Source organism: Leptinotarsa decemlineata, unplaced genomic scaffold (genome assembly GCF_025532065.1).
Source record: "Leptinotarsa decemlineata unplaced genomic scaffold, Ldec_3_MD MMD2_tig00026328_RagTag_RagTag, whole genome shotgun sequence".
In the NCBI taxonomy this organism is placed as follows: Eukaryota; Metazoa; Arthropoda; class Insecta; order Coleoptera; family Chrysomelidae; genus Leptinotarsa; species Leptinotarsa decemlineata.
The window spans coordinates 37506989-37520244 of record NW_027412688.1 but is presented as its reverse complement, the minus strand read 5'-3'; the positions used below and the strand labels follow the sequence as shown (position 1 = coordinate 37520244).

Below are 13256 nucleotides of genomic sequence, written 5' to 3'. Positions count from 1 at the left end.
TCAAATATACACAAAAAATGCATATAAATCATCAAGAGAAAAATTAATTGGCTAGGTAAAACTCAGGCACTATTCAGGTACTATAAATTGTAAAAACATATATAAAGCAATAATATGTAGCTGGTCGCTGTCTCTAGAATGTTATTGATAGACAATGACCGAAAAGTATTATGTATGATTATGATCAAAATCTGGCGCCGTAACGGGAAACAAAGACAAAAAAAAAGAGAAGAAGAAGACTATGATCAAACAGATTTCTGTAAATTACATCTTTCAGAATTTTCAGTTCTCATAGATTTCGGATTGTGTTTGTAGTGTTTATACCTCAGATAATCAACAAATGGTGGTTTATAGTTTATTCATTATAACTTCATTTGATCAACAAATGCGAACAAAGATTCATTCCCGTATACAATGAAAATCGTTTGCAATGTATCAGTGGGAAACCGCCAGCTGCCGATCAATAAACCCAAAAAACATGTCAAATCAACTTTGGCGCTCTGCAAGAACCCGAACTCGGGCGATTTCTGCATCATCCTCTTCAATGGCCATAATAAGAACGGCACCAAATACAACCTGAAAGGCAACATCAAACAAGTTCTAACAAAGTTTGCTAGCGAAGGAAAGTGCACAGTACAGTTCAAGATCCCGGAGCACGACTTATACATCTCCTGCGACGCTATTCAACTGAAAGGCTTTCTGCACCTCTTCAAGCGAGTCCTAGAGAACAAGGTGACTAGCAAGGAGCTTACCGTGTCTAGCTTGGCAGTCACTCCGGTGAGAGCCCAAGACATGGCCCCTAGAAAGCTGATCATCACAAAACGCTCCGACTACCCCTCCAAAGGGTTCCCAAGAACCCTCGAGGAGCTGCATATCAACGACATAGGCCGTTGCAGCGTAGACGTAGGAATCTTCCATTTGACCAAGCTAAGAGTCCTCGACTTGAGCTCCAACTGCATCGAGTTCGTTCCGGAAGAACTGAACATTCTGCCGAACTTGAAAGAATTGAACCTCTCGGCCAACCGGCTGCACAAAGCCACTTTCAGGCAGTGGAGCTGGATGCGGGGGAACCTGGCCAAGTCTCTTGTGCTGTTGAACCTCAGCCACAACGAACTTGTCGTCCTGCCCAACCAAATTCGCAAGTTGCACCAGCTCCAAACGCTGAACTTGAACTACAACTCCTTGCAAGCCTTGCCCACTAGTCTAGGTAGCATGAGCAATCTCAAAATCTTCTCCGCATCTAATAACAGCATTAAGTCTTTGCCCGGCAGCTTGAAGAAGTTGCGCCTCCAGTCAATCGATGTTTCGCACAACAATTTCTTGCAGCATGTGCCACACAGGCCTGCAGATGTGTCCTCTCCGCTGAGAGTGTGCTCTCTCAAGGAATACGCTTCTAGGAAAGTTCTAGGGGCTCGTCTGCCCTACCCTCCAGGCTCGCTACCTGTCACTGTGATAAACTACTTGGACGACGCTGGGTTTTGTGTGTGCGGTAAGGCGTGTCTTGAAGTTTTTGTCAAGAGCTCGCACAATCTAATGCTGACGACAATCGCTGAAAGCGTGAGTACTTCGGTGGGGGAGAAGATGTTTGTGCCTATAGACTGTTACTTTTGTTCTTTGAAGTGCTATAATTTTGCTTTGCAGACTAGGACGAGGCATCCTATTGTGAGGTAGGACGCGGTTGATTTGAACTGATAGGGGTAGTGTAGTTGTGGTTTTGTTGGTTTGTTTAAAGGAAGTTTTGATGTTGTTTTGAGTTGTGATTTTGTAGAAATTATTCAGTGGCTAGATGACTTTCAAAGGATGACTGTGTAATAAAGAAGAAGAAGAGTTTTCAATTTGATACAGCGTTGGCCTACGCTTCACAGGTCTATCAGCCCACAGGTGACTTTCATAAAGTGTCCGGTTTTTCGTGCAGTTCATTAGTCTTCGATTCTAGGATTGGAATTTTGAAAGATGATTCTAAAATCCCTGAATTTTGCAGCAATGAAATGCAATGCAGATCACTCCTTCCTGGACAAATGCATAACTTACTATTACTGCTAAAATATAAATTTCGTGATATTTCACTAAGGTTTTTGATATTTTTATGTTTAATAAAATTGTAAAATAATTGTAGACTAGGAAATGGTAAATGGTACTCCATTTGCCAAAGTGATTTGCACATTACAGATGTTCGTTATTGAAATAAAGTTTTCCCTGGAAATATATAATGGGTAACTCAGAGAAACTGACTTAACAAATATAAAGATTCTGTTGTTTGTTCGCACTAATCTTATACATACCGGATCTGTCATTCCCGCCAAAAATTATTCGCTCTGAGTGAGAGCAGATAACTTTTGGCGGTAATTATTCAATCTGGGTGGGAACAATACACTACTGTTGATTACTACTTTGAATAGGAAATATTTCTATATAAGTATTTTTATAATCCTAGACAACTCTAAATGATGTTTACTTATATTCCATATAACTGATGTATCCCTCAAGATATTTTATATAAGCAACGTTCTTTCATGAAATAATAATATAGTTGATTTGAATATAATATTGTAGTTTTGCATTGTTGATTGACATTCTATTTGCAATTGAATGACCTCAATGAAAAGTAAGACTGAAAACTGGCTTGGAATAAATCCAGAATGAGCATATTTCCCATGCTTTCTTCATCTTCTGAAGACCCAACCTGGTTGGCGAAACGCGCGTCAAGAAGTATATTGCAGTTCTGGTGTTTGGGAAAAGTGCTTGTTTTGGTTGAGGTTGTAATTTTTTTATGTGGCACCGGAACTCATACTCTGATAAAAAGGGGTGAAGAAATTACATGTGAGAAAGATTACGGTTTTCACCTCTAGTATTGATATCAAAATTTTTATATAACTATAAAAAAAGGGTCAATTGTGTCATCCCTTTGCACCTTTACCCATTGCACCGCAAAGCCGTGGGCCACCACCCACGCCTTATGTCGCCTCTGATTACCTTCAACCTAGTTCCTCCACTTCCAATCATATATTTTCCAAATATATAAAAAAAATGTATCCTACATTAGTTCAAAGGTATCGCTCTTTTACACCAATGACGTCAAAAAATGGCGTTAAAATTTTCTGACATTTTTTTCCTATGAAATATCCCTGAAACTGGCATTCATTCGATACGTTAGCGTGTTTCCATTGGTTTCTGTTTCTGTTGAGTTTAGGATCTTGCCAATTGACATGGTTACAACATTACTGTCAAGTAACAAGTAAGCTAAGTCATCAATGCACAATACGCATTTAGTAGAAATTTTACTGAATGGTTCATTTGAAAAATATTTCATTGCCGTTGGTTGACGGTAAATGTGCTGAATAAAATAATTTGGATCATTCCACAACCAGCACCAGTGAACCTAAATTCTGGGTAAAAAACGGAACCAGATGACGTATTTCATCAGTTCGGACTTCCACCTTCCACTGCCCAGATGGCAGATGGCGTGCTTTACAGACAAAAGTCAAGCTAGGAGAAAATTAATTTTTCCTGTAGTTGAAGAATTTCTGTTTGTGTGATATTTGTGTTTTTTCGTGTTGATGTGCAACTAACTAATATACTAATATAGAGAATTGAAATGGAGGATAAGAACGTAATTCCCGAAATCGTCCGAGTCGATATCAAAACAGAAATAGTGAAAGAAGAACCTATAGAAGCTGAGGACTCCTTCGTCGAGTGTGAAACGTGTAAAGAAAACTCTACTAGTGAAAAAGACTGCGCGCACCGCCCCAGTGATAGGTTAGGATTGCCACGGGGCGAATGCCGAACAAACGGTAATTACAGTTCTCTCCCCACTTGGGCGACGTTATTATTATTGTGATTCTCCAGTTTCAGATCCCGTAGAGGATGTGAAACCCAAAGTGGAGCCCGATGACAGAGAAAGCCTGTCAGACGATTTGATAGACAAACTAATAGAATCAGGAGTAACAGAGAAAGAGGAAAACTATCACGATGTACCAGAGATTTTGCCGGAGGATACAGACTTCCTTCGGACTGAAATCAAAATGGAAGAGGTCGATATCGACAGTGTCAAAGACGAACTTGACAATAACGAGGCGAGTATCAGCTCGGAAGCATTAGGACAGGAGGAAGATAGTAATGAAAATCCCAAGCCAGGGCCCTCCGAAGAAGCCAAGAAAGGTGAGTTTTTCCAAGCAATATGTATTTGACAGGGGAATGAAATCGTTGGAAGTTTTTATTGTTTGTTAATTGGGAGTTTTTCTGTGAGGAAATATAAGGCATTACTGTTACTTGCGTGACATTTTCATGCCACCTTTTTTTGAGCTTTAAAAAATAATTTTGACAAAAAAATCCCTTTTTATGGAACACGTTTTGATAAAACATCACTGCTCTACTAGATTGTTTTTTATTTGCTGGCAATATCACTGGAAGTAAAAATATAGAAAATACAATTCAGTTTAAAAATACACTCAACTTAATCCACACATGAAATAACACTTCTAATGGTTATTTGAAACACTAATTATATATAATTTCATCAATAATCACAGGATACATACACAATTGTTCAACTTACGGCCCGGCCACGGGGATCGGCGGTGCGAACGTCAAGCGGGGGGCCGAGGCGACCATTCGCGCGGCACCGTTTGCAGGCCTCGGACAGTCACGTTCGCCGCCACGACCAGTTGTCCGACAGCGAAATGTCTTTATCGAAATTATCTCAATATTGCTTAGAAAGTAATAGTTTTTTGGTTCAGGACCTAATATTTTGAAGAGATTGCGGAGTATATGAATTGAATAAGAATCGGGGTATAGATGGAGAATTCCACAAGAAGTACAAGAAATACAGATTATATCCAGTAAAATTGTTTGAGTATACCAGAAAGAGTATTGAAACCTTCGATTATTTTCTTATGAATATTCAACCAGAATTGGAGAAAAAAGTTGATGCAATTAGAATTTTAAGTGCCGCTGAAAAATTGTTTTTCACATTAAGGTATGTACTTACCTATTTATACATATCTATCTATGTTAATCTACATTATGTATTTATTTATATACCTATGTATATATTTAATTAGCTGATCATATTTTGGAGAATTACCTATAGTATCCATCAGTATAAACAACTTTTCCCAAAAAAGTAATGGTCGCAAATGAATTTTTTAAGTATAACTAAATTTATTTGGAACAGCTAATTAAATGTTACCCTGTATATTAATATTTCATGAAATAAAAACACTTTCAGATACTTATGTTATTTATTGCAATAATCTAAATTATGTGACAGTAATTTTTCGTGCAACTAAAACAAAAAACAACTTCTAACTTGATATTGACGGTAGAATGAATAATGAATTTCTAACTTTTCAATCAGTCTTTGTTCTTTTCAATCATCAACGTCAAAATAAAAAACAATAATTTTAGTGATTCACTTCAAAATATTCTTTTGAATCATACGGTTCCAGATTCAACAGAACATTGCTCTGCCGGGCCTCCTGTGTTTCATTTTCTATAAAAAATCTCTACCTAGTTGGTTCAGAAAATCTTTGTTTTGTGAAATCAAATCTTCTAATACCTATTCCGCTTGGCCAGAAGTCCGGTTTGTACATTTCATCCTTTTTCGATAGTGGTGCTGTCACTACATATCTTCGTAGTCGATCTTCTGTGGTTGGGATCTCTTTCACATTTACTTCATTATTATAACCTGATTCATTGGTGATATAGTCTTTTATCTTTTCTTCTATCGCAGCCCTCTCCACTCTGTATAAATAAAGCCATACTTTTCGCTCTGGTCCTGAGAACTTGGAAATATCATCGCCAATATTCTTTTTGTATACTCTATTTTGTTTGTTTCGTTTTTTATATTTGACTTCCACGAAATTATCATTGTTGTCGTTTGGATTATTATAGGTTATGGGTCCACTGTTTGGATTGTTATTGTTTACGCTTGTTTTGCCGGCAATATATCCATAGGTTGGCTTTTGTGGTATTTTTTTAGGTGCGCCATCTGCCTGGTTTATTTTATTTCTCAACCTTATTTTTTGGATTCCGGCAATATATGAAATAGTAGTCATCTGATTTTTTTCACAGTCAACTGGTGTAGTTTTAGACATATCGTTTTCTAAAAGTTTTAGTTTTTTTTCCCAATCTCTAAATACTGTGCCCGAATATCTTGTATATCTTGTCGCCTTTTTGAATTTTGGGAGTTAGAGGTAGAGGGTTTAACAGCTGAAGATGCACGAGAAGGTAACCTTACTTGATTTATAACTGAAATTTTCCTTAAATCTTCACTTGTTGATTTTGGTGACAAATGCTGAAAAACCAACTTTTCCAAAAGTTTGATATATCGTTTTGGCGACTGTGCTTCGGTCTAGAGAGTATGACTAAGCCAGAGATTTAAAAGTCATCCCAACGGAGAGAAATCTGAAACATAAAATATTTTTTCTTTGTGCACCTACACATTTACTATCTTCATTATTTTTGTTTATTAATATCCTTACTTAAATATTGAGGTTTAATCAAACCATTTTTTCCAGTTGGTGATCTCAAAAAGAAATGGAATAACCTGAGGGGCACATATAGTAAAGAGTTAAAGAAAATACCTAAACCCCGGTCAGGTGATTCGTCCTCAAATTATGAACCAGCCTGGAAATACTTCACGCTATTAGGATTTTTGAAAGATGAGTACATGCCTTTAGCTGCCGAATCAAACTTTGATGAAGGAGACAGTGTAATAACCGATAAAGAAGACAATGATGATATGTCCATTGAAGTTATAAATGAAGTAAGGTCGCCTTCTCGTCCATCTTCATCCATTGAACCCTTTACTTCTAATTCCCAAAATTCAAAAAGGCGACAAGATATACAAGATATTCGGGCACAGTATTTAGAGATTGAGAAAAAAAAAGTAAAACTTTCAGAAAACGATATGTCTAAAAATAAACCAGTTGACAGTGAAAAAAAATCAGGTGACTACCATTTTTTAATGAGCATTTTGCCGGAAATGGAAAAACTACCCACTGTCCAAAAAATAAGGTTAAGAAATAAAATAAACCAGGCTCTTTTAGACGAAATAAATGTCACGATGAACGGAGAACCTTATAGGCGCTATGGTTACTCTACTCAACCAAACCATGATAACTTTATTAATGAATAGAATACCTACATATATAACATCGAAAAGTGATTATTATAATTCATGATGATTGAAAATAACAAAAAAGACTGAATAAAAAGTTAAAAATTAATTATTCATTCTACCGTCAATTACAAGTTAGAAGTTGTTTTTGTTGTACGAAAGATTAGTGTCATAAAATTTAGATTTCTACAATAAATAACTAAGTATCTGAAAGTGTTTCTATTTCATGAAATATTAATATACAGGGTAACATTTAATTAGCTGATATTTTGGGCAAAGATAGTTCCAAATAAATTTAGTTATAAAAAATCCGTTTGCGACCATTACTGCCTTGGGAAAAGTTGTTCATACTGATGGATACTATAGGTAATTCTCTAAAATATTATCAGCTAATTAAGTATATACATAGGCATATAAATGAATACGTAAAGTAGATTAATATAGATGGATATGTATAGATAGGTAAGTACATACCTTCATGTCAAAACAATTTTTTAGTGGCACTTAAAATTCTATTTGCATTAACTTTTTTCTCCAATGGGGAATGTTCTTCATTTTGGGTTAAGTATTGCAAGTTTGAACAAAATAAAGTTGAGTTTAATTCATGAGTTTTTCAAATTCTTTTCGAAAAGTATTCAAATTGATGTTTCAAATGTTGGGTTGTAATTTTTAAAAGGATTTGTTTCTAATTCACATATTGGCAACAGCGCCTATATCAAGTTGAAATAATTTATATGTACCTAGATATTCTACTTTAAAAAAGGTAAATTATCTTTATAAATCAACAATTAAGGCAAAATATAAATTATAGTTCAATACCACCTCCACAAGCCACATAAACAACAGTTGTTTTGTTATTTATTTATATAGAGGAAGATAGGTTAGGTGCGCAAAATGTCATATGTCACAGAATGTCTCGGAACATAACTAAACAGAACAGCACGCCTCTGAAATATGTCATCTTTGTTTGTCTCATACAACTAACAGATTCATTGTCCTTTATTAGCTATAACCGATGTTGCCAAATGGCGAAATAGAAACGAATCCCTTTAAATGTTGAATGCATTATTTCATTCCTCTTTTTTTAATTATTTAAATAATTTTTGAAAGAGAAAGGTTGAAATGATAAGTTTAAAATGCGTTGTTTTAGAGCTCTTCTATGAAAACTACTTGATTTTCGTCTGGAGGAACATTCCCCATTCTAGTTGAATATTCATAAAAATATAATCAAAGGTTTCAATACTCATTCTGGAATACTCAAAAAGTTTTTCTGGATATAATCTGTATTTGTCGTACTTCTTGTGTAATTCTCCATCTATACCCCGATTCTTATTCAAATCATATACTCCACAATCTCTTCCAAATATTAGGTCTTGAACCAAAAAACTATTACTTTCTAAACAATATCGAGATAATTTCGATAAAGACATTTCGCTGTCGGACAATTGGTCGCGGTGGCGAACGTGACTGCCCGTGGCCTGCAAACGGTGCCGCACGAATGGTCGCCTCGCTCCCCGCTTCGAAGTTCGGACCGCCGATCCCCATGGCCAGGCCGTAATAAAAAATAAATTATTTATGTGGAACTGAAATTCAAATTACTTATAAGCAATTTTTTTGTGCAAAATTCTGAATTTCTTAATCGGGTTCATGTTCTGATGCGAAAAGAAATCTACTCCAATGATTACTGATGATACGGGTGTGTTTCCATGAGAAGTAAGACGATTTGTTTCATCAGAACTGAATGTTATTTAGCGAAAATCTACATTGGGGGTAAAATTGATGTTCTGATTCCGAATTCGTTGGAATTTTGAGCCTATATTATTATCGATACTATTTTTCGCGAAACTGGGTCATTCCATCGACCCTGGCGAGCATGTAAAATATATGAAAATAATACAATCGTTTTTGAAACAGTTTGAATGCGCGAAAAATAAATGTTGCAGCGTTATTCATACAAATATCTCATTATATGACTTCATATTCATTTCTACATTTTCATATCCGAAAGTAACCAACCTCACATTTCCAATTACCTTCAACACCCTTCCTGGAATCTTATTAAAAAGGTTATATTCTCAATAACTCCCAACTTTTTCTGTCATCATAAATCAAGTAACACTAGTTGTCCAGGAAGGCGATTTCACCAGCAAAAATATGTCGTTCCTCCTGAGAATTTGAAGAATCGAGTACCAATAATTGATGAGGATCAGAATTTTGTGTTTAATCAGGACGAGTTTGAACGATTCGGAGATCCAAACGTTCCAAATTATAATTAAAGTCGATTCTTGCTAGACGAGCCGGTCACGGTCAAGTCACGACCGCTGATATCGTTTGTATTCAAAACGATGGCCCAATTCACACAGAACTATGTAAACAAATGGTCTAATGTTCATAGAAGTGACATTTCGCGTGCGGTCGCCCTCTCGCCCTAGCCCCGTCTCTACCGTCTCTCGTGGCTTACAAGAAGGGGCATGCCAGTTCCTCGCCACGTGTTTTTCCGTGTTCATTTTCAAAAATGCAGGATGATGTTGACTTCAACATACAATTTTGCGAAGAAGTTGTCAAATATCCTTGTTTATTTGATTTTAAACGTGCTGAATAATGAAATAGAAGTGCCCCTGACCAGACCTGGCAGAAAATTACTGATAAATTTGACGCCCAAGGTAAGTTGTAACCAATTTACTACATTTATTTACAATTAACTCGATAGTTTACATGGTTTTGAGGGAAAGTGGGCAGAGAAAAGGATTTCCACAAAATAAATTCAAATAAATAAAATGTTTTACTAAAATTGTACTGTAATTATAACATTACTATTTCTTCTGGCATTCTGTATATTATATTGTTGTAGGTATGTATGCATTACACGAATACCTATCCTGATTTGGGATAGAAGCACAATCATCGAAATACGTGGTTAGGTACTCCCTGATATTTTTTGCATTCGATTGGGCCAAGTGGTGGTAATCGGGCAATGGAATCGTCAACCACATTTTCGTATTAGCGTTTTGTAAAAACTCCATCGCATTCTTTTATGGCGTTATGCAAAACACACATTGCCTAAACTATAGTATCAACTTTATCAGGGTTACATCGTATGTTACATTGCCTATACATCTGTCGATTATTAGTTGTCGATTGTTTGCGGGGAAATGACCTTCACCAGCAGTGAAGTGAAATGGAATCGGCGTTTTGTCTCCTGGTAGCGGACGAGGTAAATCAAGATTTCTGGACTGCAAAGCCCTGTCGAGATTACTGTTTGTCAATACCCGGCCATCGCTGACTTCAAATGTGATCGTAGATACACCGATGATGCAGAACGCAGTGGACGTCCAAATGAGGCAGTACTACTAGAAAACATTAAAAATACACAAAATCGTTTTGAATGATCGAAAAGTGAAGTTGCGTGAGTTAGCTGACATTTTAAAGATATCAAAAGAACGTGTTAGATTTATATTGCATGAGCATTTGATTATGAGAAAGCGCTGTTCAAGTGGGTGCCGAGCGAGCTCACATTCGACCAAAAACAAGAACGTCTTGATGATTTTGAGCAGTGTTTAGCCATGTTAAAACATAACAAACCAGAATTTTTGCGTCTATATATGACAATGGATGAAACATGGACCCATCACTTCGAGAGGAAGATTATTATAATATCATGAATTACTCTTAATCAAAAATTATTGTTTTCAATGTCACATTTCAAATTATCCGTTTTCAAAATGAAGTAAAATCACGGTTTAAAAAATATAAACAATGTTCTCTTCTATGACAATAACAAACACATTCTCCACTTCTTGGATTGGTAGATACTTCTTACTGTCTCCTCGGAACAAAACTCACCACCTATTCGAATAATTTGTGATTGAAGATGAAGCTATCTACACATACAAGGTCATACGACGTGGTCCACGATCAAAGCCAAGTGTCACGGTCGATCTTCAAACACTCAATGTCATATGACGTGCACATGGCTCAAGGTCGTGTGGCGGCATTCAAGGTCAAGTGGTGTGGGAGGTTGAGAACTGGCATTAACACTCTACTATTGGAAGTCAAGCTTTTGAAATGTTTTTGTTTTCAAAAGAATGAAATTTCAACAATGTTAACACTGTGTGGTTCTGTAAATTATGACCAGTGTCCGTGGACAGCAAACTTCTTTCGTGTACATTGGCATTCGCACAAAAGAAGTCATCACATTACGTTATTGCATTATTTCTCAGGTATATAATTGTTGATGAAACAAAATCTAACCTAACTTATTCGATGGATGACCTATCTATTTTGTAGAAATTCATATTTAATATAGAATATATATGATTTTTTACGACCGGTTTCGGTCGAACCAAATAAAAAACTTAGTAGAAATCAGGCAAAAGTTATTTCCTTATTCTATATTCAAAATCTAACCTGTAACATAACTTAGCCAAAGCTAGATTCAACTATACTATTATCCCAAAATCGTAAGCACTAAATTCTCAGAAATTACTGTGACGTTCAAAAACTATATTCATTTGCTTTAAAGTGCGCAATAAAACACGTCGTGATATTTTGGGCATCGATTCATCGGAACTTATTTCGACTGCGACTTTTTTTAAGGTTGGGATTAAATTTCGGAAAGAGAACACATGGAATTTCCTACGAATAGCATATTGGTGCAATCATCAAGCTGAATTGTGTTTTTTTCCTCTAATTTCAGTGTCTTTAGATACATAAACACATTTACCTTAAATTTCTGTAAACGTTTCGAGAATTCTGTGAACTACACAGATTAACTACGTCGTTATGCAACATTTTTTCTTTTCATTGCGTTCACGCACACATTGTATGTAATAGTTTTTTTTCCTTCAGATAAACTCGGACGTCTGCGTTTGCTTTGACTGCTTTCACAGTTGACGGCACACAATTAAACTGATTTATAATGATATTTCTTTTGTTTCTCTACGTCTTTTTGTTTGAACTACGTGTGCTTTATTTGAGTTAGCTCCTAATAGATTTATTCCATCAAGGAATGGCCCTGAAAAATATCAAGTGGGGAAAAGATTCCTACGACATCATAACGAATGTTAACAGTGATTGACTATCTCATGCATATCTACCGAACAATCCTGATTCTGCTTTACCTTTTTTGCAGCCAGAGCGATACATAAAAGCGGAAAATATTGCGTAGTTCCTAGATGCGAAAACTCCGTATCTTCGACCCCGGATAAACATTTCTTCCCTATTCCGAGAGAGCCTAACTTGAGGCAGGCCTGGCAATGCGCAATGGGCAACACTGAAATCGTCCTACCAATCTACTCGTATTGCTGCGAAGACCATTTCAAAGTGAGTCGGTGTCCTTACACGTAATTCCATAAAGTCCCCTGAATCGTTTGTTCGCAGCTGGAAAAAGACACCGAGAACTACATGCAGTTCAAGATGATGGGGAACGTCAAGCTAAAGATGAAACCGAAGGTAGTTCCGAGCGTTTTCGCTTGCCAGAAGAAACCGTCGAAGAGGCTGTTGCCGGACTTTGTTGCCGTGGCAGAGAAAAAAGCGAAGGTTGAGAAGAGCGTCCGACATCAGGGGACCCAAACGGAGAAAAGTCTGTATATGAGGGACGCCGCCGTACAGGTGGATTTGGGAGAGGAGGTGGAGGTAGAAGAGAAAGTGAAGAAAACCCCAAAGGGAGGCAGGAAGAAGAGGAAGATTAAGTCGAAATGATTCTGTTGGTATGAGGGTGGAAGACTGGAAGACATACACTGTCTTTTAACAAAATAAATATTTGCTACGACCCAGTGTTTCTTTTCCGAAACCAAGAAATTAATTGAAATTCTCAAACATATACGCGTTTGTCAAATATTCAACAAGGAATCAAAAAAATGTCTGAAACGATATTTTAACAAAATCCAGAAACACGTCAAATTTAAATTAAAATTTGACAGATTTCAATGGAAAAATAATACCCTCATCTTTAACCCCCTTCGAATGACAGGTACAACCCCCAATAAAAAAAAAAGGAGAAAAAAAAAAAAAAAAAGCTATTTATTTCCAACAGGAGTTGGAACAGTCCAACAGTTACAGGAAATGCTATTATTACAGACTAAATATATGGACTAAATATTAAAAATAATGGAATATAGAAATGTATATAAAAGTA

The 13256-nt window shown here is 36.4% G+C and overlaps 2 protein-coding genes across 11 annotated transcripts in view; both read left to right on the top strand.

Annotated features, from left to right (window-relative positions):
- The first annotated feature begins 244 nt into the window (after positions 1 to 244).
- Positions 245 to 2545, top strand: LOC111511531 (leucine-rich repeat protein 1). The gene has a single exon (XM_023167548.2). It carries the CDS (start codon positions 415 to 417, stop codon positions 1669 to 1671), a length of 1257 nt encoding a protein of 418 aa, XP_023023316.2. The 5' UTR covers positions 245 to 414; the 3' UTR covers positions 1672 to 2545.
- A 654-nt stretch (positions 2546 to 3199) lies between these two features.
- LOC111511532 (uncharacterized) overlaps positions 3200 to 13256 on the top strand; it is a 28830-nt gene continuing 18773 nt past the window's right edge. For 3 of the 10 annotated variants that reach the window (XM_023167555.2, XM_023167557.2, XM_023167554.2), the window contains exons 1-2: positions 3209 to 3791; positions 3847 to 4158. In XM_023167555.2, coding sequence (XP_023023323.2) covers positions 3596 to 3791; positions 3847 to 4158 — 508 coding nt within the window. In that variant the 5' untranslated portion in view covers positions 3209 to 3595. Of the gene's footprint in view, positions 3792 to 3846; positions 4159 to 6518; positions 7308 to 10287; positions 11341 to 12251; positions 12443 to 12499; positions 12891 to 13256 lie in introns of those variants that run through there. The other 7 variants (XM_023167559.2, XM_074182577.1, XM_074182579.1 and 4 more) reach the window with 7 other exon arrangements.